At 41.5% G+C, this 27,352-nt stretch overlaps 1 protein-coding gene across 2 annotated transcripts in view; it reads left to right on the forward strand.

Annotated features, from left to right (window-relative positions):
* Window positions 1-27,352, forward strand: part of STIM2 (stromal interaction molecule 2) — a 149,451-nt gene that overhangs the window by 76,351 nt on the left and 45,748 nt on the right. For both annotated transcript variants that reach the window (XM_090035731.1, XM_090035730.1), the window contains exon 2: window positions 11,399-11,529. In XM_090035731.1, coding sequence (XP_089891857.1) covers window positions 11,399-11,529 — 131 coding nt within the window. The remainder of the gene's footprint in view (window positions 1-11,398; window positions 11,530-27,352) is intronic.

Below are 27,352 nucleotides of genomic sequence, written 5' to 3' on the forward strand. Positions count from 1 at the left end.
GGAGGATCATCTCCTTAAGAAGCGACCACTCTCCTTGGACACCTGGCTCCCCTCCCCTCCTGGACCTCAGTGCTTCCCTGACTATTCTGCATAGCTCATTAAAGTTTGCCCTCCTGAAATCTAGGGCTGCTGCCTTGCTGTAGGCCTTTGCCACCTTGTGCTGGATGGTGAATTCCAGTAGGCGATGATCACTGTCGCCCAGGTGGTCGAGCACCCGCAGTCCCCTCATCCGGTTGTCACCTGTGGCCAGCACCAGGTCCAACAAGGCGTCTCTCTCCCATGGTGGGGCTGTGCACCTCCTGGGTTAGATGGAGGTCCTGCATTCTGGCTAAGAACCTATGTGAGCGGTCAGTTCTGGCTGACTGCTCTTCCCAGCAGATGTCCGGGAAGTTCATGTCCCCCATGACTACCACATCCTTAGACTTTACTACCTCCGTGAGCTGACCTAAGAATTCCTGGTCGAGCTCTTCCCCTTGGTTGGGAGGTCTGTAGTAGACCCCTACTGTTACGTCTCTTTCCCCTTGACTGCCTTATATTCTAACCCAAAGCACTTCAGAGTGCCCTTCCTCTGTTTTTTGTTAATTGATGAGGATGGGTATTCCTCCTTAATGTAGAGTGCCACGCCCACACCTTTCCTTCCTGTCCTGTCCCTCCTGTACAGCCTATAGCCCTTCATATTCACTGCCCAGTCACACCAGTTGAGTCCCACCATGTTTCAGTGATCCCCACTATGCCTGGGTTGGTGTCAGCTAGCAAGAGGGTGAGTTCCTCCTGCTTGTTTCCCATACTACAAGTGTTTGTGTAGAGGCATTTGAGGCCTCCTGTGGATGTGTGTACCAGCCCCCTAATCACAGCATTGCCCTGGCCACTGTTGCTTACCTGTGTATACGTTTCGGTCGTTGGTCTAGGCTGGGCTGTACTTGTGGGTGTTGCTTGGTCTGGCAGTTCGATGATTCCTCCACCCTTGTCTTCCCCTTCCCCCACTGAGCCTAGTTTAAAGCCCGCCAGAGGAGGTCCGCCAACCTAGAAGAAAACACACGCTTACCTTTAGAGGAAAGGTGGAGCCCATCCCAACCAAGCATGTCTCTCGTCGTGATGTACCGGTCATGGTTGAGGAAGCCAAAGCCTGCCTCAAGACACCATTCCTGAAGCCGCCAGTTGGTCTCCGCAATGCACATTTCATGCCGTCTTCCACGTCCACTCACTGGTAGGATAGAAGAGAAAATCACCTGTGTGCCCATCTCCTTTAGCACGCACCCCAGAGTGTGGTAGTCCTCCACTGGACGATCAGGGCTTCTCCTGGCCGCATCATTAGTACCCACATGGACTAGGACCATGGGGTAGTAATCAATGGGCTGGATCATGGTTTAGAGCATCCCTTTCACGTCCTGAATCTTTGCTCCAGGTAGGCAGTAGACCTCGCGTGCCATGGGGTCCTGGTGACAGGTGGGGCCCTCTGTACCTCTCAGGATGGAGTTGCCTATGACGATTGCGCGACGCTTTCTCCTCCTGGCCTGCATACCTCCTTCGGCCTGCACTGGACGTGGAGAGCGTGGAGTTGCCTCCTCCCCGGTTTCCTACTGTCCTTCCTTCAGGGTTGCCAGGGCCTTGTAGCTGGTCTCCAGCCAGACTGGAGGAACTGGTACTGCTGTGTTATGAGCAGCCCTGGTTCAGGAGGTGACCATCTGCCACTCAGCAGTGGAGGGCACTTCTTGAGGTGCATCTTCCTTGGGTGTACAACCCTGCAGGGAAAGAAAATAGCTGTCAATTTCTTCCTTTGCCTCCCTGATTCCCCTCAGCCTGCTAACGTCCTCCTGGAGCTCCCTCACCTGCGCCTCCAGGGCCCTGAGGCAGGCGCCTGCAGGACAGGTGTGGGGGTCCCCAGTCCCTGCCTCCCCCACACCGGCTTTGCTGGAAAACTCCCTCAGGCCAGGGGGTTGAGGGACGCCCCCGTGGGCTCTGTCTGGGTGGAGGCCTCAGATGAGCCCTGGGAAGGCTGTGCCCCCTGGGCAGGGGCCCTGGCAGCACTCCGTGTCGACACCATTGTAGGAGTTGCCGCCTGTTTCTGGCTAAGTGTGATGCCTTTGCCCTGCGCTGGCAGGAGTCTGCCTCTTGGCCCTGCCTGCTTGCCCGCCAGTGCGAACGCCGATGCAAACGCCGGCACGGTCTTACAGAACGTGCCTGTTTGCACGCTCTGTTCACGCGGCTCGGGAGCATGGCTCCCTACCGACTCAGCTAAGAGGGATTCGGGGGGCTTCCCCTCCAGATCCAGCTCAGCTGTGTTGGTCCCTCTGCCCCACTTACCTTAGGGGGATCAGCTGCTGCTGCCCCTGCTGCTGCTGCATTCGCCGCCGCTGCTGCTGCTCATTCGCCTTTGCTCTGGGTCCGGTAAGGAGGCACGTGTGTGTTCAGGACACACGTGTGCCTGTATCCCTCCTCTCCCCACTGCTCCTGGCTCCCGAGTGCATAATACTATAAAAATATTTAGTATTATTAAATGGGAGCCTCTCTTCAACTGATGTCATAATGTCCTCTTGTACCAATCATATTCCTCGAAGGGAAGGGACCCTCAGAACAGGAAGAAGCAGGAGGTGATAGTAGGGGATTCAGTCATATTGGGCATACCTGTAGTTGGGTTTATGATGTGTGGGAGGACCACACAGTGTCAAGTCTAGTGGATGCAGTGTTGGGTAGTATTAATGGCTACGGTCTGCGTGGTTAGCAGTGACTTGAGGCAGTGTAGGAGAGAGGTCCTGGAAGTTGATTTTAGGCTGCTAGGCAAGAGGTTAAAGTTCAGGACCTCCATGGTAGCACTTTTTAAAATAGTTCTAATTCCACACATGGGGCTGGGGAAGAGCTCCAGAGCTCTATATGGATGAGATAATGGTGTAGGGAGGTGGAGTTTAGGTTATTAAGAACTGGGAAACATTTTTGGACAGGAAAAAACTGTACAGAAAAGATGGCTTCCACCTGAAAAAAAAAACAACAACTGAGCTACATTGCTAGTCCTAAAATGTTTTAAAAGATTGTTGAGCATGTTTTAAGTAAATGGCAGGGGAAAGCCAACAGCTCTGAAGAGTATACAGTTTGGATTGGCTCAACCCTCAAAGGGAACACCATAGAAATCCTTTATCCTCTTGAAAAGGATAGTAGGGGAGCAGAAAGTGTAACTGTAGTCAATAGGTAGAATAAATCATTTTTTAGAGTCTTAGTCAAGTATTACATGGTGTAATAGGCAATCAAGTCAAGATAAAAGCTATAAATGTTTCTACACAAAAGCTAGAAACCTGAAAAATAGAATGGGTGAACTGGTATCCTTGGTATTAAATGATGATGCCTATTTGACATAATAGGCATCTCAGAGACCTGTTAGAACAATTACAATCAATGGGATACGTTACACCAGGCTAGAAACTGTATGGGAATGACAGAGTATGATGAGCAGGTGTGGAGATGGCGCTGTTAGAGGTAGTGTAGACAACAGCAGTGCAAAAAAATTATCCGAGAAGAAGACTACCATAGAATCACCAGTATACAGAATGATCAGACCTTAAATTGAAAAATTAGGAGGTAACTTTGGATGCCTTCTACATTCAACAGACCGAGCAATGTCCCAACATTAAAAAAAAAAAAAAGCCATTAAAATCATGCTGCCATTTTCACTGTTCTGTTTATGTGAGTTGGGATTTTCTGCCTAATCTACTCCAAAATACCCACAAAAGAGAGAGTCCCCTCTTTGGGAGAGGAAATGAGAGCATGTCTTTCTCCAGTTTGGCCACAAATACAAGTTATTGCAATAAGTGCCAGGTTTAATTATAATATTATGGTTATTTATGCATCTATTTTTCCATCTGATTAAAAGTGATGTTTCCAGTTGCATTATTTTTATTCATTTTAACTTTTTTTCAAATATAGTGCCACTAAAATTCAGAAAAGTTATGGAGGGGTGCCTTAAGTCTGGAAAAAAAAGTTGCAAGCCACTCCTTTAATAGAAGGACATGCTGCAGTCCTAACTTATGACATTATTTAAATACTGAATGCAAAGTGACATTGTCAAGTTAACTCTTACCTTTGGAGCTTACTTGGCATGTGGGAAAGTTTAATAAAGTGTAGGACTGATTGCTTCTGGAAGTATTTAATTGGAAGGTGAAGTCAAGTTCAGTGTGACAGTTTTCAAACTAGAGATTCAACAAAAGTATGCTCTTGTGGCCTTCACTTTAAATCTTTGCATGAAGAATATCATTAACATGTTTATAGAAGGTCTCAAGAAAAAAAACTAGTTCAAGTATCATATGGTGATTCTTTAAACAGAAATCCTTAGCTTTTTTTTCATTAATACTAACTAACCTGTATTGTACCAGGATATTCCAGGTTTTTCAGGTTTCAGAGTTCAAAATTAAAAATGTACATACTATGGCAAAATGTTTCTCCCTCCCCAGTCCCCCAACCTCTGCCTTTCCTTCAGATTTTTTTCTTTTTTTTGCTGGAAGAGGTATGTACTGTTTCAGTGTAATGTACAGAACTGAAGTAGAAGGAAAATTGAATGTCAGGAGCAGGAAGATTTGTTTAGAAATGAAGAATTGTTGTGAGCTTACACCTTGGCCATGAAAGGAGGAAAGAAATCCTGCTATTCCATTAGCAGTTAGCAGTTTCTACTGTGAGGAATGCTCATCTTCCTTTTCTAAGAAAATCATCTGTATCTCAGAAGGTCTCGTGGAAAAACAAGGAACCATAAAACTGAAAAACATAATTTTTTTTGCTATCTGATTCAGCCTAGTTGTAAAAAAGGAAGTGCTTGGAATTGCTGCTGGAAAACAGAGCTGCCATTTCATGCTCTAACCTGGGCCCTTCTTGCTAGTGAGTCAACAAAATCACACATTTGTTCTTTTCCTCCCATTGTAGAGAGGGAAAAAGAGACACAAATCATCCAATACTCAAACCATAATTGAACACACCCAGTCTCTGTACAGTTCATCTGCTGTTCCTGATCAAGCTAATTAAGAAGCTTGCATAGGGTCATCTCTAATACCCCATCAATTCTACCTGCACACTTCCAAGCAGGCTGCCAAAACAAGATGCCGGATAGAGAGGCATGGATGCATGTTTTCCGTTTTGCCCTGGACTAGACCTGGATGCCTTTACTTATGAAATTCTCTTCAAATATTCAAGTAGTGTGTTCTCTAAGATTCAGGTGAAGCATGAGGAAATTAGTTCTCTGCTGAAGCCCCTCTTAAATATCTGTGGGAAAGAAGGTCCCAAGATAGTTTACCCTTGCGTTAGGATTGTAAGTGTCTGATGGATAAAGACTCTTGCTTAAACCAGAGTCCTTAAGCCTCAGCAAAAGGGAGAGGGGTTGGAATGGCTGACTGGCAGTGTCTTACTGCACCCTTTAAAGTTGTCCTGTTGCTGGGGGAGGAAGCATTAAAACTGAACAAACAATTACTACACGCCCAGCTTTCTGTAGAGTTGCTCCTCTATAGAAAACCTCAGCAGTCAGTGCATTTCCATTGGACTGTGGTTCCTGAAGCCTGCTTGCTTTTCATTGGGGTTTTTTTGAAGGCTTTAAACAAAAACTGTTCCATTGAAGGAGACTCCACTCAGTCTTCTCTACCAAAAGCTGATTCAGTCTGGAGTAGGGTTTTGTATTTCTGCAGAAACCCAGAGAAAGCTGAAGTTTACCCTAATCTGGTAAACCAAAAGCCAGATATCAAAGGCATGTTTTTCACCCCGATTAATAATGTTTTAGGAGCCTCAGTAATACAGGGTCTGTGTTGATACTTAAAATAGAAACCCATGAAGATCAGGTGGTATGTGTGCATAATCTGAAAAAGTGTTTTTTGAATCACTGAAGAAAGACGTTTCAGTGGTTAAAGTGCTAGACTTGGATTTATTGGACATGGGTGCAAGCCCCTGCTTTGTTTTAGACTTCAATTGTGGCTTTGGTCAAGTCACAGCCTGTCTGTGCTCTAGTTCCCATCTGTAAGGTTAAGATAAAAGCACTTCCCTGTCTTGTATTGGTGTGGTGAATGTTTCCTGCCTACCTGAACAATCCTATCACTAAAGTTCAGGCAGTCCTCAGACTTACGATACAATCAGTTCCTGAAAACTGCGTCTTAAGTCAAAAAGTTGCAACTCGGAGCCAATTTTCTTATAAGAAACAATGGGGGGTTGGTTCCTGAACCAAGGCCCAATACCCTGTTTTCACCAAAAATACCCCAGAATGTTGCACTCGATCAATTATAGATGAGTAATATAGCTACATTAATGTATTTATATTGTAAATGGCAATCATATTGATTTAGAAGGACTTCCTTGAGGTGACTTTGCTGGACTTTCTGAAAGGCTCTTGGTTGGGCTTTTTGAAGGGTTCTTGGCTGGAGTCTTCTCAGGAGTCTTGGCTGCAGGTTTTTCTGGAGTCTTGTCTGCTTTCTTACAGTAAGTGTCCAAGAAAGTTTGGACAGATGTTCTCCAGGGAGATGAGTGATACAGCGAACTTGTTTGCTGGCATGGCTTTGAATTGAATCAAGTGTTGTAAGTCGAAACTGATGTCATGAAGTTGAAAACAGGGTGTCAATTTATAAACTTTGTAAGTGCAAAACGTTGTAGCTCAAAACGTTGCAAGTCGAAGACTGCCTGTATCTATAAAGTTCAGTGTTCACTTGTACTGGTAGTTTGCCTCTCATTGGCCTGCAGGGGTGGGGAGCAGGGAAGAAATACAAGGTACCTCATCTGTGCAGTGCAGTGGGTTAGGTGAGATCAGGGGTTTTTTAATGGAGTGATTCATGATCTTTTGAAGAGCACTTCAGGGAGTAAGGTTGCACAGTCTACTCTAGCCCAGTTGCTCTTTCCTCCCCCACCCACCCCCTTCATTGCTCAGTCCCTGTGCTGTGCAAAGAGGTAAGCACATCCTTACCTGACTATATTCTCCCTTCTAACCCTGTCCTGTGAGCTGAGGAAACAAAATTTAGTTTTCAAAATGGGATCCTGCTTGATTCACCAAAGTTATGGAGGGGTGTCTGATGTCTGGAATCTGAGAAGGTTGAGGGCCACTGGCTTAGATGATCCTTGAGGTCACTTCCAACCCCACAATTCTAAAAACATTGAGGGACTTGGGCGCTGTGGTGAGTGGGACCATGGAGGTACATACAATGACAGTTATTACAAATACTTGAAACTAATAGTCAGCAGACATAGTCATTCTGTTTAATTTGTAATTTGCAGCAGCATTGTAGCTTCAGAATTTGCCTTTAGGAAGAAAAAGGAGCACAGAGGCAGAGAATTTCTAATGAAAAGCAGTTTCTGTCTTCATGGTTAACTCTTGGAAAAATAAAATTTGTGTAAATTGCAGGAAATATTGAAATAATTTGAATGTCCAATAAGTTTGGCTGGCTGCTGTTTTTGGGAACAAATTCAAATATTTGATTCAACATCCCTATCCCACTTTTATTATCAGATCTCTTATTTTGTGACTGGGTGTTAGCAGCCCCCTGGCTGGACAAGCAGTCTTGTGTCTTGGAGGCTTTAGAAACAGTAAGAGAGGATAGTCACTTGGTTGCATGAATTGTGTAGAAGGATCATTTAAAAAACCCTTGAGTATGTTGAGCTATAATTCTATAGTTTAAAAATTTAACCCAATGACAAATTTCTTTACCATTAAAGCCATATGTTTGTGTTTAAATTTCCCTACTTCTGACTGATGCAAGCAAATGATACTGCTCCACGATGTTTCAAGCATTAGTAAGCTTGAATATATGCTGCAGTTTGTATCACACATGCATACAATTTTACTGGTTTGCATTTATAATAAGTCGGCTTCAAAGCTGGCTACATTTTACTGCTTGAAATACTTGATTCGGTTCCCCTTAGTTTTAAACCTGAAGAAAGTGAAGAATTAAAGCTGTTAACCTCAGAAACATGACTTGACTCCAGTACAGGCCAGAGAAATTAGTGCAAGTCCAAATACAGTTTTATCATTTAAGTATAATTTAAGTATAGTGGAAGGTTCCACTTCTGACTGTTGGCCTATTAGTGAAATGGTTAACATCGGGGCAGTTTTTCAGGGTCATAATTACAGCCCCCAATATCTTTCTATGGACTTATTCCACATTTTTGGGTATGAGGAAGAAAATAGAAGTTTGATAGGTTCCTGGTAATAAAAAGTTCCTCTAGTAATTCGTGGTTAAACTTCTGTGTAACAAACATGGACTAAGGTGGTGCTTACCTGTATATGGTCTAAAAATGTACTCCTATTGATATTAATTCTCCCAGATGATCAGATTTATAAGGTCTGAACCAATTTCTGAATTTTTGTCATAAATCTCCTTTTTTCTAGAATATCCTTTTATTCTTGCTGAGAATAGTCTTTTGGTAAGAGAATTGTCTCTAAACTCTAGACTAAGATGTACTGTTTGTTAGGGAATGTTACTTCTAATATTACCATAAAAAACAAGGCTAGAGTTCAGTCTGGATTTTGCTTGTTTTTATTTCAGTCTAGACATGGTCCTATCCCATATTCCTCGCTCCTAAAAGCAGTCAGGAACTTGATCTGTTCTTTAAGGGAGGTATCAAATGTTCCCTTAATGAGTTCAGGACATCTGAAGCACAAGTGGCCTGTCTGTTTTTCTCTTAATAAAAGCAGTAGCTTTTTAAAAATAGACTTTTTAGGCCAATAAAATGGAGAAATTGCATTTGTTTTGCATTCTCATCTAAAAGCTAATCAACATGGGAGTAAAATACCCCTTGTCCTTCGAAGAAAGCTTTTTTTTTTTTTAAATTGAAAAGGTAAGGTTGATTTTTTTTTAAATGTACTGAACAAAATGCAAAAGCGATTTGGAAGTGGATTCCTATTACCTATGGCAGGGCTATTCACCTGGTGGTCTGAGGCATTAACATGCACCCCCTAGGCTTCCACCCAGCTGTTGCTGCCCCTGTTGCTCTGGCCAGGGTTACACAGCACCCTTTCCCGTTCCCAACTTCTGCTGCATGCCCTCACCCAGGGTATGCAGGAGCTGGCGGCCTGGAGCATCTGTGCTGCATGGTATCACAGAGGAGCCCACAGAGAGCAGAAAATGAGGTGGAGTGCCCATGGTACAGAGGGGCAGGGGAGCACCAGCCTGTATGTGCTGCAGTAGGATGGGGGCGGGGGAAGTGCCCACCCATATATGCATCCATTTGGGGGTCCAGCCCCAGCCTCTTTGAAACTGAACAGCCCTGAACTATGGGAGCAGACTTGTTCATTTTGGTGCACAAAAATAAATAAAAATTGGTTCCTCTGTACACTTCTGTACTTGTTTTAGTTTTTCATCTGTTTTGGATATTTTTATATTGTATTTAGACCGAGAGTTAGACCTTAGATGTAATGAAGAGCAAAACCAGCTTTTTTTGTACTGTGCGTCTCTTGAGAGGTAAGAGAAACCACAGTGTATTTGTAGAAAAAGTGGACTTCTCTGATTTGCTAACTAACATGCCGTGATTGCTGATTCCGCTACAGAAAGGAACTTAGGAAATTAGGAAGTGAAGTATAGGATGTATTCTGTTAGAATGTGTAATAGAATTTTCCAGGGTGGTTTATAACATCTCAAAAGGTAAGCCCTATTTTCAAGCCCTTTGCATTGTACTTTTTAGTTCTTAAATATTCTTGTGTTAGTTTTCTTTTATTGTGAGGTGAAGGCTTAAAAGCCAACTACTGTTGTATAAACTAAAGCTATTCTTGAGTGAGACAAAGGCAAAAAATCAATGAAGGAGCAGGCTGTTGTGGCCACCATTTGACTTCCTAAGCATATGCTGCAGTTGTGCTTCAAAAATGAAAGCTCTGAATAGCTAGCCTGGTCAGGCAGTTAATAATTTCTCATAGCTCTAAAATTTGTTAAACAGTGTGCTTGCAGTTGAGGACTAGTAATGTATTTTGGTGAGAATAAAGAGGTCCTCTTTATTTACTATTGTGAGGTCAGTACATAACTGATAGAAATTTTATATCCAGAACTTCAGAATAGTGGTGCGTAATTACTTTGTATAGGTTTAATGGGGTATTTTTCAGTTTGGATGCTTAACCTACAAAGAAAGGTGGTACTGATGCTTACTTAGCTGTAATGCTGATAACATAACTTTTTGGATCCCTTTTAATTTCTTCTTTTCCTCTTGTTTTGTAGCTGCAGGGTCAGCCAGGCTTTTTTCAGCAACTTCTGTTGTGAGTTTCTTGTCTTTCTAACAGTGTTACCATTGGGATTGGAAAAATAAATTCATAATACATAATTTCTGCATGGATGTACCAAGCCTAGATAATTCTTTTCTTTATGGGGCTCTTGTCAACTCTGGCTATGTTGATGTATTTTCCTTAACATTGGCAGAGTTATCTCTAATGGTTTTTTGGTAAGTACATAAAAAGTTTTAGTCGTTTTTAATAAACACTGTGTTCCAAAAGTGCGTTTATATGTTGACCCATTTGGCCTAGTACTTATCCTTAATATTGTTCAAGGTAGTGGGTGCACATTTACTCTGTAAGCAGTAACCTTCAACCCAACGTATCCTGTTGTGCTATGGCTGTGTTCTTCACCGTCTTTGTCTTTCCAGTGGAATTTTCCATGAGTCTGCTTTTCCTTCCAACTTACTTAAGTGCCTGGACATTCTCATGTTGGGTTCATTAAAACGTTTGAAGATGTTCTTAATGGATCTAGTACTACATACCCACCTAACAGTTTGGTCAATTATTATGAAACAGTTGTTAGAGTAGTGTCTCCTATGTCATGCAGACATTCATGAGTTCTCTTTGACCTGTCAATGTTATGTTTCCTTTTCTTGCAGCCTCTGTGGAATATTCCACATCAGTAGGACTGTGGACACTTAAGAACCCATAGTGCAATACCAGGACCTGCTTGTTCTTTTTCCTCTCTTTTTTCTTTCTCCTCATTGTCCCTTTCTGCTGGGCTGGCTGCCAGAAAAGTGATTGAGGAAGTGGGAGAAATATACTGGCTGTTGCAATATTTACTTGAGGCTGAAAGGAGGGAAATCGTGTGGTCTCATGGTTAGGCAAAGGGGATTACAGGAGGGGAGCAAACACCTTTTTCTCCTGCGGGAATGTATCTCTTCCTTCTCTGTCTTCCCTATGGGTCCTGCGCAAAGATCAAGAAGCAAACCAACCCTTCCCAATCCCCTCCCCACCCCTCCACAACTTCTCTGCAAGGAATGTCACCCAAAAAGCTTCCTAGAACTTGGCAGCAATAGCCATGGTTACCTACAGTCAAGGTACCAAGAATTTCTTCACTAAATTACAAAGTGATATTTAGTTATTTTGAAGTTGAAGGAGCCACTTTGTCCCCAGGAGGAAAAAAGAGCTTTGTGATTAAAAATTTTACATTTCAAGGCACTAATAACTAGGATTTGTGTGCTCTTTGTCCTCCAGATCATTGCAATTCATTGAGCCCACCATGCTTTACTGAAGAGGACCGATTCAGTCTGGAAGCTCTCTGCACAATCCATAAGCAAATGGATGATGACAAAGACGGTGGTATTGAAGTAGATGAAAGTGATGAGGTAAGTGGGGAAAAGAACTCAGTTCTTTCCATGAATGTATTGTCTTCATTTTAAAAGGACTAGAAGGAGAGTCTTTGGCTAGAATGTTGTTTGACCTGGTTTGAAAACGAAGTCTAGTCTTGTTTCTGTTATAGATTATCAACCTTTTTATGTGCTAGCACAAAGTTAGAGGAATATGTGCATTGTTACATGGAGGTAGACAAATTGTTTTAATCTTGCTTTCAGTGAAATCTGTGGATGCTTAGTCTTGGTACAAACTTTATTTGCTGTTGAAGGACATTCCGTTGTTTTCCTTTCCCACGTACCCTGCTTCAGAACTCCAGCTTTTTAAACTGTGCCTCAGGAAATAAAGAATTTAACTCCCTTGATCAGTTCCATGCACTACATTTCTTGAAGTGAAAACTTACTTATCTCATACTGAGGTCTAAGAAACTGTCACCTACCACCAAGTACCAGTGCATCTTTTCTTCCATGTTTGTGGATGAGTAGTGAAGAAGCCACTTGCTATACTTGCTAATGATGGGCTAAGTGTATGTTCAGAGTATTTTCTTCCTGTCTAGTCCCCCCCCCCTTTTTTTTTTTCCTACCTCCCTTGCCATCTCTGATGAACCTTGAGTGCAGGTGTAGTTCCAGGCAGGGCATAGCAGATCAGGTGTGGCTCTTTCCCCTTTGGCTGTATGCCATGGGTCTGAGAGCTTTCTGATTTCACCAGCGTGTTGGTGTGATTCCTGCCAGAGCTTTGCATGTGCCGTGAGCTTTGAGCTTACCAGCTTGTCAGTGCAGGGTCTGGCTTGAGAGCCGCCTTTTGCATGGCTTCGAAGCCTGCGAGGGCGAGCACCACAGCTGTTTGTCCCTTCTTTTGACACTTGCTGCTGAATTCAGGGAGGTAGGGAGAGGGAGCAGTGGCAGTGCTCACCACCTAAGCTCTAGGGGCATGGGAAAGCAGGTGGTGATTGGTGGTTGATACATAGAGCTGTCTTCCTTTTCACTCTTACAACATACCTAAGGAAGATGGGGAAATGTGCCTGATTTCTTTGCTCCAATTTCTTTCACCTTGCTTGACAGTCCTCCATTTTTGATTAACCTTTTAAGGATACAAATTGGCCATGGCAGTTATTTTGATTGAAAATGATATGGCCTTCAAGTTAGTAATTTCATTAAATGGGTATTCAGACGTTAAGAGCTCTGACAGATGTAAAAAAATAATAAAATACACTTTACAAGAAGCAGCACTGTAATAGATTGATGTGGCTCTGCAGTGTCTGTATAGATCAGGTGCTTCAGATAAAAACACCCAAAAAGCCCCACTAAAGCACCAGTCTCTACTGATGCTGGGAAAAACCATGTGCAACTAAGGTGCTGCCTCTTCTGGGCATGTGCTGGATTCACTGCAGGAGCATGCCGAGTTTAAAGTGCTGTTTTTTCCCCCATGTCTGCCAGCAGCCTGTAAAGAATATTGTTGATGTCTAGTACTTGTAGTAGGACCCTCTTTTTTAAAAGACCATACAGTACAGTGAAAGACAGTAGCATTGTAGAATTGTACTTCATGTTTGTTAAATAGTTTTAAGGACATATCTATATTGATTGCATTACGTGTGGTAAATATATCCCAAGTCCTATAATGTTTATGTATGAGCACAAGCATTTGTCATGGTTTTAATTTTTTACGCGGCATTCAGGTACTATATGATGCTCTATTGACTTCAGCTGTATTTGTCATACATAAAGCTGCAGGAGAATAAAGAAAATACAGAAATATCTGGTTGGAAGAAGGTAGAATCCTTTACAGCATAAGTACTTGAGATGCATCCTTGGATCTGCTGGAGAATTTTAATTCTGTCCAAATTTTATAAATTCAGATAACTTCTTGCTCTTTGAAATCACAAGCTAAACTCAAACAGAAGCAGCTTCTCTGTTATCCCTGTTGTTGAAATAATTGAGGAAGAGAATACATATGAGGTCTCTCCAGAACAATGAATAAAGACATGATATTGTCATGACAGCAATGGTTTGGGAATAGGAAGAACAGTGATTCATGCAGAAGTTAAATTTACTGTACAGGAAGCATTGTCAAATGCACAAACTTGGAAATAATAGTTGTCCTTTCAGACTTCAGCTTTGATGATCTAAACATTTTTACTACAGCAGATGTTTAAAAAAAGTCGTTTTCTCTTTTGAGCTTTTTCTTTGCATAGGAGAGTGGATAAAATGCGCCTATGCAAATATTTAGTTGTATAACCAGTTCCTTCTGAGACATTAACTCATTGTACAGGGGAAAAAAAAGGAAAAACATCTTGAGTAAAACAATATGGAAAATGATAATTAAACAAAAATACTATGGTTGGTACTAGCAGGGTAGAATGATGTAAAATTTGTTCAATCTTCCAGTCTGATTTTTAGCCATGTTCATTTCTTTAACGTCAGTCAGCCAAATGGCTGGTTTAACTAAAGTTGAATTCTCAGGGGATTTAAAAACGCTTGAAATTTTTTAGAGACAGTTAGCAGTGTTAGTCTGAAGTCAAGTAGAAGGCAGGGTAGATTTGCATCTTATAGACTAACCAAAATGGATATTTTTCTCAGGTGAGCTCAGTAGATGCATCTTTTTAGGTTAATCTGTAGGTACAAATCTACCTTGAATATTTTATCCACACTGACAGATGTAGAAAACATTCCATTTTGCTTCTTAGTATTTTCTGTAGTGAGCAACCATAGGGATTAATATTTTAAGAGGTTCATTGTCAGAAACAACACTTGTGATCAACTTGGAAGCTTTCAAGAAATGGATCTTACTGAACAGGCAAATAATGATTTTGGCCTGCTTTGTTTCTGCATACAAAAAGACTCCTTGTAGGACCAGAAAGCATTCTGTGGCTTTTCATCTGTAAGTGAAAAATTTAACAATGAATTGTAATTTTTTTGGGCAATCACAGCTTTCAGAGTTAATCACAGCAAGAAATTTACTGAGTTAAAAGTTTTTTTACCATAAAACATTGCCATCTAGGTTTTGAGTGAGATTATTTTCCAGGATTGCAAGGTAAGGGGAGATGAAGATTTCTCATTAATCACAAATATATCACAGGTTTTATAACCGATTTCAAGCATTCAGTTTATTCACTGCAGACCACATATTATTTGTTATCTCCTGCTTGCCTGCTCTATTTCCTGCTGTAACTTGCTTTCTTTATTTATATCAAGTCTCACTTGCAGATATCACTGTTCAGGAAATGTTCTTGTATTTGTGACTACTGTTTTCCTTACTAGTTTGAGAAAAAGCTTAACATTTCTTTAACACTACAGATAGCTAAATATCTTTCAGTGTATTCATTTAATTTTTTTCAGGGGTTCTAAATTATCTTAAGATTGCTAATACAATGAAGTTCATAGCCTTTCTGAAGCATTTGTTTTCCTTAGTACAGGAAGAGGCTGTTAGATCCTACAAGGCTTTTCAAGCTGGCACACTTGAGCAGACAACAAGGTCCAGTCTTTCAAGTTTATGCTAAAAATAAGGTGCAGGTGTTTTAATAGTGAGTATTATGGGAACAGATGATCAAGATGTGCAGTAATTTTCCCATTGCTGGTCGTCTTCATGTTGAGGTTAGATGATTTTCTAAAACATTTCATCTAGTTTAATCGCAAGTTGTTGAATTAGTCTTCCCTAGGAGCTAGTCTTCGGTCTGATATGAAGGAAGGTGGATTCTTTTTGGTCTTACAAATCTCAAAATTTTCTCATTAGTATTGGGTAAACATCAGAATTTTTGCTCAAAAAGCTGCTATTTTAGTAACTATTCATGTGTTTTTAATTTTTCTAGGGTAGAGTATAGTACAGTGCTACCTAACAAGCACTCTCAGATTTGTTTATAAAAAGGTATCAAGGATATGTGGTTGGCCTAGATCTAGAGGATAAAGACCTTTATGCTTTTCTTGACAAAGTTCTTTGAAGTGGGGTGTTGCTGAGTTTAAATGAGAGCAGGAGATGATGCTGGGAAGCATGTGAAAGAAGACATTGTAATTCTGCAGGCGTATGGGCAGGATAATGTGTACTTCCTTTCTGTGCTCCTGAGACATCTGGTTTAGTGTTTTGTTTTTATTACTGGAAAGAGAAATTACTAATTGTTGAAATTTCCATTAAAGATCTGTTTTAGGCAATTTTTTAAAACCTGAATTCCAGGTCTGTGTAACCAAGCAGTAGATCACCCAAAGAGGCTGATCAGGGAGGTGGCTTACAGAGGTGGCTAAAGTTTTATTGGGTTCTCTGCAGTCATTAGAGGGAGCTGGGATGGGAGAGTGGAAGGTCACCAACTGCGAACTTTGGAGATGGACAGACTGATGTGGAGCAGATGCTGTGCAGAAGAGAGATGATTTTAAACTAAAAGGAATCTTCTTTGGGTTTAAATTGTACTTGAATAGTGAGGAAACTAAGGCATGGAAATGTGTACAAGAATTCCTTTGTCTAGATCTGTACATTTTGTTTTTAGAACCCTAGGAAAGGCATTATATCCCTGTTTGCTTCAAATGTTATGTCCCTAAAATAAAGTCAGAACTTCCATAAGTTTGGAGCTTGGGAAAACGATATTCCTTATGATACTGGAGGTCCTGGGGTGTAGGATTATGAGAAATTGACAAAACTTCCCACGCAACTTCCCTAGACTGGGGTCTTCCAGTCTGGGGAAGGTTTGGGGCATCTTTCTGCTAAGGCAGCAGAGAAGGGACAGCTGCAGGCTGGAATGCCTGTATATACACCCTCTCACCAGTTTCTACTGTCAGGAGTTTCTCAGCATTAGCAATGAACACCTGTCTATTCCACAAAGCAGCTTAATGTTTCTAATGAACCTTGTTTAGCTGATCTGACTATGTCTGTATTGTATTTATGGATCACACTGATAGATTCAGATTCCTGACTTCCATTTCTAATCCAGAGTTTACTTATCTCCACTTAACTGACTAATATATTTGCTTTCCCTTGTTTTTGAAATGCAATATATAATGTTGCATGGGACAGACAGGTGGCAAATACAAGGGTGACTATGTGACAGTTCTCAGTCAGATATTACTCATAGCTGTCATAAACATCAGATATGTTACAGGAATTTGTTGTGGTGATACAAAGTTCTTTTATGCAATTGGGTGAGTTAACTTTTTGTATAAAAGATGAATGGTTGTAAGAAGCAATTAGTACTGGGTAATGATAGCCAGCAGTGTGACATTAATCACTCATCAGCATTCTAATGAAATACTATCTTGCCCCCCTGCCTACAGTCAAACAGTAAGTAGGGGCAGGGCTGTTGGCTCCAAATGCCATGTTGTAGTCAAAATAGAACTGTCGTTTATTTTGGTTTATGAAAACACTTTTGTGGAAAGCTGTATTTGTGATAGTCATGTAAGTGAAGGATGGGGTTAGCTACAGGAATTATGGATGCTTATTTTCAGCATTTTTAGAGCTTAGTACTCACTAAAATGTGCACATAAATACTTAAAATGAGGGAAGTCAAACAAGGCCCATGCACTGGATCTGGCTTGGGGTGTGCTGGTCCTTCAGGACCCATCAGCCCTACTGGTAGGCATGGCTAGCCAGGATGGGGCCCACTATAGACACTACTTGCCATATGGATCTAACCGATGAGGAGTCCTGTGGTCCAGATCTGGCCTGGAGCATGGGGTGAGTTTGACACTGATGCTTTAACCCATATTTCCAGCAGTTACGAAGTTACCAAGGTAATCCCTTATGCTGTCTGGCCTAGACTAAGAAACTTTCTGAGAAACTTAATCTACCAGATTAAGTTATCCAGTAACACACCATCTTGTGTGGAGCAGGCCAGATTTAGAGAGGGAAATTTTGTATTGTGCCACAATAACACATTCTTTCAAAATAGAAGAATTTTTAGGCTGCTTCAGAGAATGTTTCTGGCACCACTTTTATAGCCATTTACATTTTCTAGTAACACATCTTGTAATGCATCTAAATAGTGTCTTATTTGAGCATGTGGCATCCCTCAAAATCACCACTTTAAAGAGATACTGTAAGCACTGGTATGCCTTGTGAGAGCTTTCCTTTTTGTATGTCTTCAGAATGTGCCAGCATGTTGCTTCTGAAAACATATAGTGTAATTAAAACAGAAAGAATTAAAAGTCTTTTTTCGTTTTACACATAGACTATTGCCTGACACAGTACACCTGCCAACAGATAAGCTGCCACAGTTATTTATTTTTTACATAAATACATGTGACTGATCTCTGACACCAGTGGATGGCAACTTCTGGTAAATGCTGACTTTTTGTTGGTGATTACTGTAGATTTGCCTAGATGCATATGCTTGCCAAGTTCATAGGAATAGGAACTATAGTTAAATTCATGTTGCTATCTTCCTATTTAAAGGAATAGAGTACTACAAAGAATTTAATACTGTTTAGGGAAAATATTTAAAGATAGAGATTAGTACATGCATGGAAAATCTTATTATTGTCAACTGCTTTTCTACGATATGGTAGAGTAAGAGGGATGTTGTACTCTGATCCAGAAATTATGCAAAACTCGAAAGATTCCTTAGGGAGAGATTTTTTTTTTTTTTTTTTTTTTTTATTGGACCACAAGTGTAGTAAAGTTAAACAAGCTTTCAAATGCAAGCCACGTGTTTTTTATTTCAGGACTTTTGCTTAGTCAAGACTTACTGGGTAAAAGAAGTTCTAGTGAATGTCAGAGTGGAAAGGTTTTTCAGAGAGGAAGACTTTGTGGTATTTCTTAAAATGGATGAAACTGTGTTCTCCTGATCCCCTCAGTCTGCTTGTTGGGGAATTCTTTGTCTCCCTGTCACAAGTATCAGCCTAGGATTTCTGATATGTATTATTCCAGAGCATTTTTTTGTCTCATAGGTCAAAATTGGTTTTTAATGTACCTATGTTTTGATAACTAGCAGTTCTTGATCTTTGTTTGCTGTGCCTAGTTTAACTATTGTATTCTATTTTGGTTTTCAAATGGAATTTTTAATGTGAGTTGTACTTGCTATTTTTTTTTTGCCCCAAATTCATGGTTATAAAATGGCTACCACTATTGAGGAATTACATCAGTTGTCTTAAACTTTACTCTGTCTCCACCTCTGTATTTAGAGTTATTTTCTCTAACCTCTTCTACATATCCTTAATGACCAAGGCAGCAGAAGAAAGAGATTAGCTACCATGGTAAAGAACACAAAATAGAATCATAGAAAATTAGGGTTGGAAGGGACCTCAGGAGGTCATCTAGTCCAGTGTCCTGGTCAAAGTGGGACCATCCCCAACTAGATCATCCCAGCCAAAGCTTTGCTGAACCTTAAAAATCTCCAAGAATGGAGATTCCACGACCTCTCTAGGTAACTTGTTCCAGTGCTTCACCACCTTCCTAGTGAGAGTTATTCCTAATATCCAACCTAAACCTCCCTTGCTGCAACTTGAGACCATTGTTCCTTGTTCTGTCATCTGCCACTATTGTGAACAGTCTAGCTCCATCCTCTTTGGAATCCCTTTTTAGGTAATTAAAGGCTGCTATCAAATCCCCACCCCTGTCAGTCTTCTCTTCTGTGGGCTAACTAAACCCAGTTCCCTCAGTCTCTCCTCAGAAGTCATGTCCCCCAACCCCCTCACCATTTTGTTCCCCTTTGCTGGACTCTCTCCAGTTGGTCCACGTGATTTCTGTAGTGGGGGGCCCAAAACTGACTACAGTACTCCCGATGTCGCCTCACCAGTGCAAAGTAGAGCACAGTAATTACTTCCCTTAATCTTCTGGCAACACTCATACTAATGCAGCCCAGTATGTGGTTAGCCTTCTTGGCAACAAGGGCACCCTGCTGACTCATCCGGTGTATTATCCACTGTAACTTCCAGGTCCTTTTCAGCAGTCAGTTCCCAAGCTATAGCGGTGCATACGATTCTTTTGTCCTAAGTCCAGGACTTTGCACTTGTCTTTGTTGAACCTCATCAGACTTACTTTGGCCCAATCCTCCAGTTTGTCACTGAATCCTAGCTCTACCCTCTGGTGTATTTACTATACCCCCTCAGCTTGGTGTCAGCCGCAAAATTGTGGAGGGTGCCATCCATCTCATCTTCCAGATTGTTAATGGAGATATTGAACAAACCTGGCCCCAGGACTGACCCCTAGGACACTCCACTTGATACCGGCTGTAAGCTAGACATTGAGCCATTGATCGGTACCCCTTGAGCCCCATAATCCAGCTAGCTTTCTGTCCACCTTAACAGTCCATTCATTTTACCCATACTTCCTCAGCTTGCTTGCAAGAATGCTGTGGGAGATTGTATTAAATGCCTTGCTAAAGTCAAGGTATATTATTGTCCATTGCTTTCCCCACATCCACAGAGCCAGTCATCTCATCATAGAAGGCATTCAGGTTGGCCAGGCATGACTTGCCTTTGGTGAATCCATGCTGACTGTTCCTAACCACTTTTTTTTTTCTCCTCCAAGTACTTAGAAATGGATTCTTAAAGGACCTGCTCCATGATTTTTTCTGGGGACTGAGGTGAAGCTGATTCTTGCTTCTTGAATCAGAGCTGTTTTAAGACACTGCTGATTCTTTCCTAAAGGATAACTTCTACATCAGAGCCAATTTTGAAATGAAAATATTTTAAACAAAAGAAAGTATGCTGGCCCATTTACTTTATTATGAATACTTTTCTGTGATTATGAGTGAAAGCACTTTGTCTTTCTCCTTCCTAGCCTAAGCACCGTTTGATTTACTATGCAGTTGTGAGTCTTGTCTTTAGATTTGTGACATGGAAGATGCACAGACAATGTGGGTAACATAAGGGAACAAATAAGAAGGAGGTTTACATATGAATAATGGTCTGATTTAAATATGAATAGTCACACTTAATGAATTATGTTAATTTCTAGAGATGCAAGAAGTAAATTAACTTAATAAAGCTTTTCAAAAGTCTTCTGCCTGGTAGTATGCGATTTCTGATTTAAAGAGATACAGTCAAATACTTATTCTAATTGTTCAACAGCTTCTCAAGCTAAACTAGATTTTCCCCCACCTTTAAATCCTTAGCTACTTGTCAAACAAAGGAAATAAATTTATAATGGAACTCAAAAGGCCTTTTCAGAATGGAAGATTTTGTAGCATTTTTTAAAAATGATTGGATTCTGTGTGTTCACCTGAAGGTCTGTCTCAGAATGCTTGTTTCGTCCTTTGTGCTGGCATTGCTTATGTTCTCTGCAGAGTTGTGGGAACATCATCTGGAAGTTAACTGCTACTCCCTCTGGTGGCTCTGCAGTAGCCAAGCACTAAATACTGCAAAGCCTGCATAAACAATAGCACTCTTTCAGCTATTTGGCACAGGTAGAGTACTGGAAGTGCATTAAGATTGGGAAAGCATTCCCTTGTAACAACGTCAGGTATTATAAAACTTTCAAGCCAAGACTTATGTTTTTCTTTAATTCAGCAGCTTTTTAAAAATTAAATCTTCAAAGGCTGGGAACTTCAAGGGTGCAACAGGGAGCGTCTCTTTTTTAAAATTTCCTTTTAGTTAGTCTTGTATGCATCCTGATACATTATGTATTTTCAAATTAGTTCAAGGTTGCTCCACTGTTTAGGTTCTTCTGTCTTGAGCATAGTGGCTTGGGTAGTCAAGAAGCAAACCTCATGTTCTGTGCAAGCTTCTGTGTCTGACTGCTGATGAAGCTAAAAGTAATTCCAGAACACAGGCTTATAGCAACTTTGGTATCCCCAAGAACATATATATCAATTTTCTTACATATCTGAAGGTAGTGGAATTTGGTTTTGTTTCTCCTTTAACTGAGTGTCTTGTCTTCTGGGGAGGAAGGGATTTCTTTCGCCTTCAGTATAAAGTTTTCCTATGAGTGTTTCCACTGACATCTCTCTGGCTGTTCCTTAACTTTTTCAGGTACCATCATAATAAAATATTGGCTACCCATAAGTTTCTGAGTAGCAGCAGTGGCTGATCCAAGTCTTGTTTAACTCTGATTTGTGTTTGTGACAGGAGCAAGCTGCAGCATGCATCCTAGAACAGGGATTGTCAACCTTTTGCTGCTGCATATGACTCAGTCCCTGTGTGGGCTGCAGTCTCTGTACCTCCCTGGCAATCAGCAGACGCTGCAAAGGGAATAGTGAGAAAAAGGCAAGTGCCAGGACCCTAGGGCTGCTGCATCTACTGCAGCAGAGAGAATAAATGAAATCAGTGGGCAGTAGGACCCTTAGGGCTCCTCCTCTGCTGCTGTGGCTGGAGGAAGCTGCAGATTCCCTGGGTTACTACAGGCTAGATCCAGTCTCTTCAAGGGTTGGATTTGGCCCATGGGCCATAGGTTGCAGATCCCTACTATAAAGGTATCTTCAGAGGTGTATCCAGGAATGCGACTGCCACTTACAGTGGCTCCATGTTTGGAAGGTTGTCACAGTCGGTCATATAAGGATTTAGGAATTTCAAGTATTAGAACACATTGGATTTTGTGTAATACCTGATGTCTTTGGTCAGAATTGCCATGACATTACAAGGTAGTTAGATGTATGTTTCAGTATGTTTACAGTAATTACTTGTGGTGGTTGTACAGGAAAGGATTTTCTAGTATTGTCTCCAGAGGATGTTGAAGGGGTAGGAGGGGAGGATATCTGTCAAAAGGAGGAAGGCAATCTTTGGGGCAGAGGAAGATACTTGCCAGAGAAGCTACATTACTTATGTTTGATACCATCTTAAATTATTTCTAAAAGCAGGCTTTGAGGCACTGCTTGTTATAAAAAGTAGATTTCCTGTTTCTTTTTCTTTTCTTTCCCTCCCCACCCCCTCTTCCTTTTCTTGAGTGTTTACTAAAAGTGGGAATGAGAAAGCTGGCCTAAGCCTGTGTGCACTTTGCACACGGTTGTGACTGTTTGCCAGCATTATAGCAGCTGAGTCAATTTGAGAACTACTCAACACAGTCCACAAGCTGAGTGCACAAAGGGTAATGTATCCAAAAAGGTCTCCTCACTAAGTCCCTGAGATGAAGCATAAGTGTTAAAAACTACTTTTGGTTCTCTTTCCTTATTCCACTTGTGTTAAGTTTTGCTTGTATGTTTACATTTTGAGGGCTAACTTATATTTATACCAAGGCACAGGTGCCTGATTTTTCAAGGGTGCTGAGTCCTGAGACACTTCCATTGGTTTCAAGTTAAGTGCTTGGATGCTGACAACAAATGGGAATTATAAAGTCTTTTAAAAATAACCATTCATATCCTGCTAAAACGTTGCTGAAATGCTTCCATTTTCCCAACAGAGAAGTTAGGACATGAGACCTGAGCATTTGTTTTTGGGGTTTTTTTTAAAGTTATAGTAAAGAGAACTCAGAGGCTATTTTTATATAATATGTACAAGCAGTAAAATGTAGTTATGCCCTACTTTGCAGTTTACTATTTAATAGCATTATTACCACTTTTCTTATCTTTTGTTCATGTATTTATGATGTTTCATACTATGTATGTTTTCACTTTCAGAACTCCTATTATGATTTTATCCATTGCTTTACACTTTGGTTTCTGTTTTATATTTTTCTTTTAATAAATTCTGTTTTCTTGCTTTAGAAAAATGACTGCTGAAGTTTTTAAAATTTGTGGCACAGTTTTGCATTGCAGTGAGTTACTACTTGCTCTAGTAGTAACTTTTATCTGCCTCGAGGTAATAATGCTAGTATTGCTTATTGAATGGTAAATCATTTAAACATCCATTATCATTAGAATATTCTCAACCATGCTTTCTTGTGCTTGTTTTAAGAGTGAACAAGAAATGTATTTTCTCCACTAAGCTAAACAAGAAGAAAAAGATAAGGTCCATACTTCTTTAAATAACTATTTATTTATTTATATTTAAAGAATTACAAAATAACTTTAGGTGGTAGCTTTCAGTTTAAACTAGAAACTAATCCCTAATTATACAATGGTTCCTTCCAAAATAACTTCTTATGAGATTTTTTTTAATGCAACATCCACTTGCTTGTTTATGGTTTTACAGACTATTGTGTGGTTGGTTGATTTTATTTACATGGCTAACCAGAATACCTAGAGTTGTTATAGTAAGGTGTTGAATATGTTTTGGAAAGGATATAAAGTCTCATGCTTCCGGGTATAAGGCAGCTTCTAAGGGGCAAGTGTTTCCATAGCTGCCGTGTGCATCAATTCTTGTATCTCCTTCAAAACAGTTTGTATTTGCTCCTTTGTGAGACAACATAGTATCCTGATTAGCATATGATTGAAATGATTTTGTTAGCCTTGTAGTTGCAGTAGTTCTTCCCTGCACACTTTTGGTAATATTCTAACTTAGCAGCTCACTTTTATCCTGTATATAGAAGTTTAACTATCTACAACTATCATGTTTCTACTTCTGTTTTTAATATTTTTATTTATTACCCATGCTTAACTATTCTGTTAAGTAATAGAGTAGTTTTGAAATTGGTACTTAATTTTAGGTTTTATTTATGATCCTTCTAGTCATCAGAATTGAATCTTTTTAGGTGAATTGTAAATATAACAATTCCTTGTAGAGAATAGTAGGTTAGACCAGTGGTGCCCAACCTTTTTCTCCGTGGGGGCAGATAGACAGTGCCTGATCCAGCTGGGTGACCCAATCTGGTGCTTGGAGCATGTGCAGTAGAGCCCCATCTGGGGGCGCAGCCTAGCCCTGATCTAGCCATATGGGGACAGGGGGCTTGCATTGGCATGGTCCCAACCCAGCTTAGCAGGGGTGGAGGTGGCATGGCCCAGTCCTGATCTAGCCCTGTAGGGGAGGGACTGTGGCCCAGTCTCAACCTGACATTCTCTGTGGGGGAAAGGGCTGTGGCCCATACATAGCCAAACCAGCTGTGCAGGGGGAGGGAGCATGGCCCAGCCACAGGGCAAGGGGGAGGTGGTGTGGCCTGGCTCTGTGGGGAAAGGGGGGTGTAGGCCAGCCCCAATCAGGCTGCATACGTAGAAAGGTACGTGGCCTGCTCCAGATGGCCATGTGGGGGGTAAGTTCATCGCCTGGCTCCAACCTATCATGCGAGGCTTGGGATTTTGGCAGTGGGGAGGGTGGCGGTATTTACCGCCACTGTTCCCCTGCAGCCATATTTTGCAACACCTGGGAATCCACGTGGGTCAGATTCCAACGCTCTGTGGGTTAGAGGTTGAGCATCCCCGGATTAGGCAGTGACCAGTGTTTGGCTAACTGAGTTGTTTTCCTAGAGCAACGTTCTTAGATTGCTGTGTGAAATTGTGGCGTGAGTGAGGAAAGGCTCTATTTGAATTAATAAACATAAAAATAGGGAGCAGTTTGATTACGGTACATATATTCAAATGTGTTAAGTGACTGTTTCACACTTGACACAAAAACAAGAAATGCAGAAAAGTTATACCTAGACTTATAAGCAAAAGTTGTATTAAAAAAAAAAAAATCAAATCTAAGGCTGAAAATAGAGCCTGGTTTAGACACCATTTTTGTTCTGTTATACCTAGGGGCCTACTTACTGTCCATGAAATCAACTGGGAAAAAAAGTAATCAAAATAAAAGGTTGGCTTCCTAGTGGGAGCTAGCGGTTCTCGCTGCCTTGCAGCCCACCTGGAAAGGGAAGACACCAGCTGGTGGGGTGGCATGAAGGGAAGCCAGCAACCAAGATAGTGGCCACCCCCTTGTCCTCCCGCTCTTCATGCACTCCTTTCACCTTCAGTCCCTGGTCCCACAGCGCTTCCTCTACTATTCCCCTTCGCTTTTTTGAAGTCCAAAACTTTGACCCCGCTATTGCCTGCCTTGTGATGGACAGTGAACACGATGCTCAGGCTGCCCTCTATATTCAAGCTGCTCGCCAGATCATGTCATTTGTCCAAGTCTAGGAGAGTGTTACCTCTGGTTAGCCCATGCACTTCCTGAATCAGATTGATTTCTGTTGCTAGTTTAAATTCAGTTGCCACCTAACCTTTCTAATCTGCAATCTACAGGTGTGGGTCATAGTTGTATAGTCCTCCTTGGGAACTGTCCCAAGCTTCCATTGTTAATATGCCTCTTTCTTCTTTTTCACAAGGACCATGTTATCCCTGTTAAGCCAAGGGCTTACCAGTCCTTCTGCTACCTTTCCTTGACATGAAAATAGACGACTTCTGTGCTTTGAGGATTGTGTCCTTGAGGAATGACCACTCTTCATGTACTCCTTTCACCTTCAGTCCCTGGCCCCACAGTGCTTCCTCTACTATTGCCCTTCGCTTTTTTGAAGTCCAAAACTTTGACCCTGCTAGCTGATTTGCCTGCCTTGTGACGGACAGTGAACATGATAGTTTTGTGCTCGCTGTTGTCCAGGCTGCCGTCTATATTCAAGTTGCTCACCAGATGGTGTCCTTTGAAACAAGACCAAGTCTAGGAGAGTGTTACCTCTGGTTAGCCCACGCACTTCCTGAATCAGGTAGAGCTCTTTGATACAGGTCAGGCAGCAACGTAACTGATCTAACATAGCTGAGTGTTCCTCCCAAGAGATGTCTGGTAATTGAAGTTGCCCATGATGACTGTGTCCCATGCTCACGCAGCCTCTGCCAGTTCTCAAGAGAACACCAGATTGAGCTCCTCCCTCTGGTTTGGTGATCTGTAGAATACACCAACAGTTTGGTCTCTCTCACCACACTCTCCCCTTCCCTCCCCCCCGCTAGTTTGACACAGAGAGTTTCGAGCCGCTTTTCTTTGGAGACAACGTCAGCCTCCAAGGAGGTATACTGCTCCCTCACATAGAGACTTACACCTCCACCTGTCTTCCCTACTTGGTCCCTTCTGTGCAGAGAATAGCCATGTGAGGAGTCCCACCAGGTGTCTGTAATCTCTACTAGATTGTAATGCCCACTAGAGAGTAGGAGGGCTAGCTTTATGATTTACGTTACATGTGCGAGATTAATAGTGTTTGGCATGTGAGACTAACCACAAATGTTGTTCTCGCCCTCCCACCTTTTCCCTAATGCTGAAAAATTGAATGTGCTACTTGGAATTATTACCTGTTTAATCTTTTTGTATGAGATCATATGTTGCATTCCTTTCTCTTCTGTTCTCCTCAGTGCATTGTTAGCTCTTCATGTCAGATACCATCTTCTCTTTGTAGTCCCTAGCATAATGAGACCCCTAGCTAGAACCAGAATACAATTTTAGAAACTTTCAAGTTTATCTGTTCTGTCTTCCATTGCTTTAATCATTTGAACAGGGTGAAGTGGCTCTGTAGAGTGAAAGTGACTTTCATGTAACCTTATAATTTCTAGTGGACACAGAGCGCACAGGAACACAGGGATCTCAATTGCATACAGAGCACAAATGACTTGAATGCACGTAAGTGAGCTAGGATTGCTGTGCCAAAGATGAATTGTTCTGTGGAATGATTTAGAACAGAGAAGAAACTGCTGATGGTCCAGTTTGGAAAATGTTACAAAGGTTCAGGTATAGACAAATTTCACATTGCAATTTACTATTACTATATTTACCTGAATCCAGAATGACTCTGAATTTAAGATGACCCCCAATACATGGAAGAATTATAAATTTGTTATACTCTTCCATGTGTAGAATCTGATGCTGGGGGCATGGCCACTATAAATTTGTCGCCTTCCCTCCAAAGCTGCTGCAATGGTAAAAGGGGCAGTAGAGAGGCAGGCAACAGCAGGAGGGTAGGTAGCAGGCAGTGAAACAGCCTGACCCCTGCTCCTTGGCCCCCTGCTTCCTGCCCCACCAACCACTTGCTTACCTGCTGCATTCCGTCATCATTTGCCCCTCCATGCTGCCTGCCACTTGTCTTCCCAACACCACTTCCCTTCCCAGGGTCTGTGCTCCTCTGCTATTTGCCTCCCACCCT

This window comes from Crocodylus siamensis, chromosome 2 (assembly GCF_052110815.1).
Source record: "Crocodylus siamensis isolate JL-2025a chromosome 2, ASM5211081v1, whole genome shotgun sequence".
In the NCBI taxonomy this organism is placed as follows: Eukaryota; Metazoa; Chordata; order Crocodylia; family Crocodylidae; genus Crocodylus; species Crocodylus siamensis.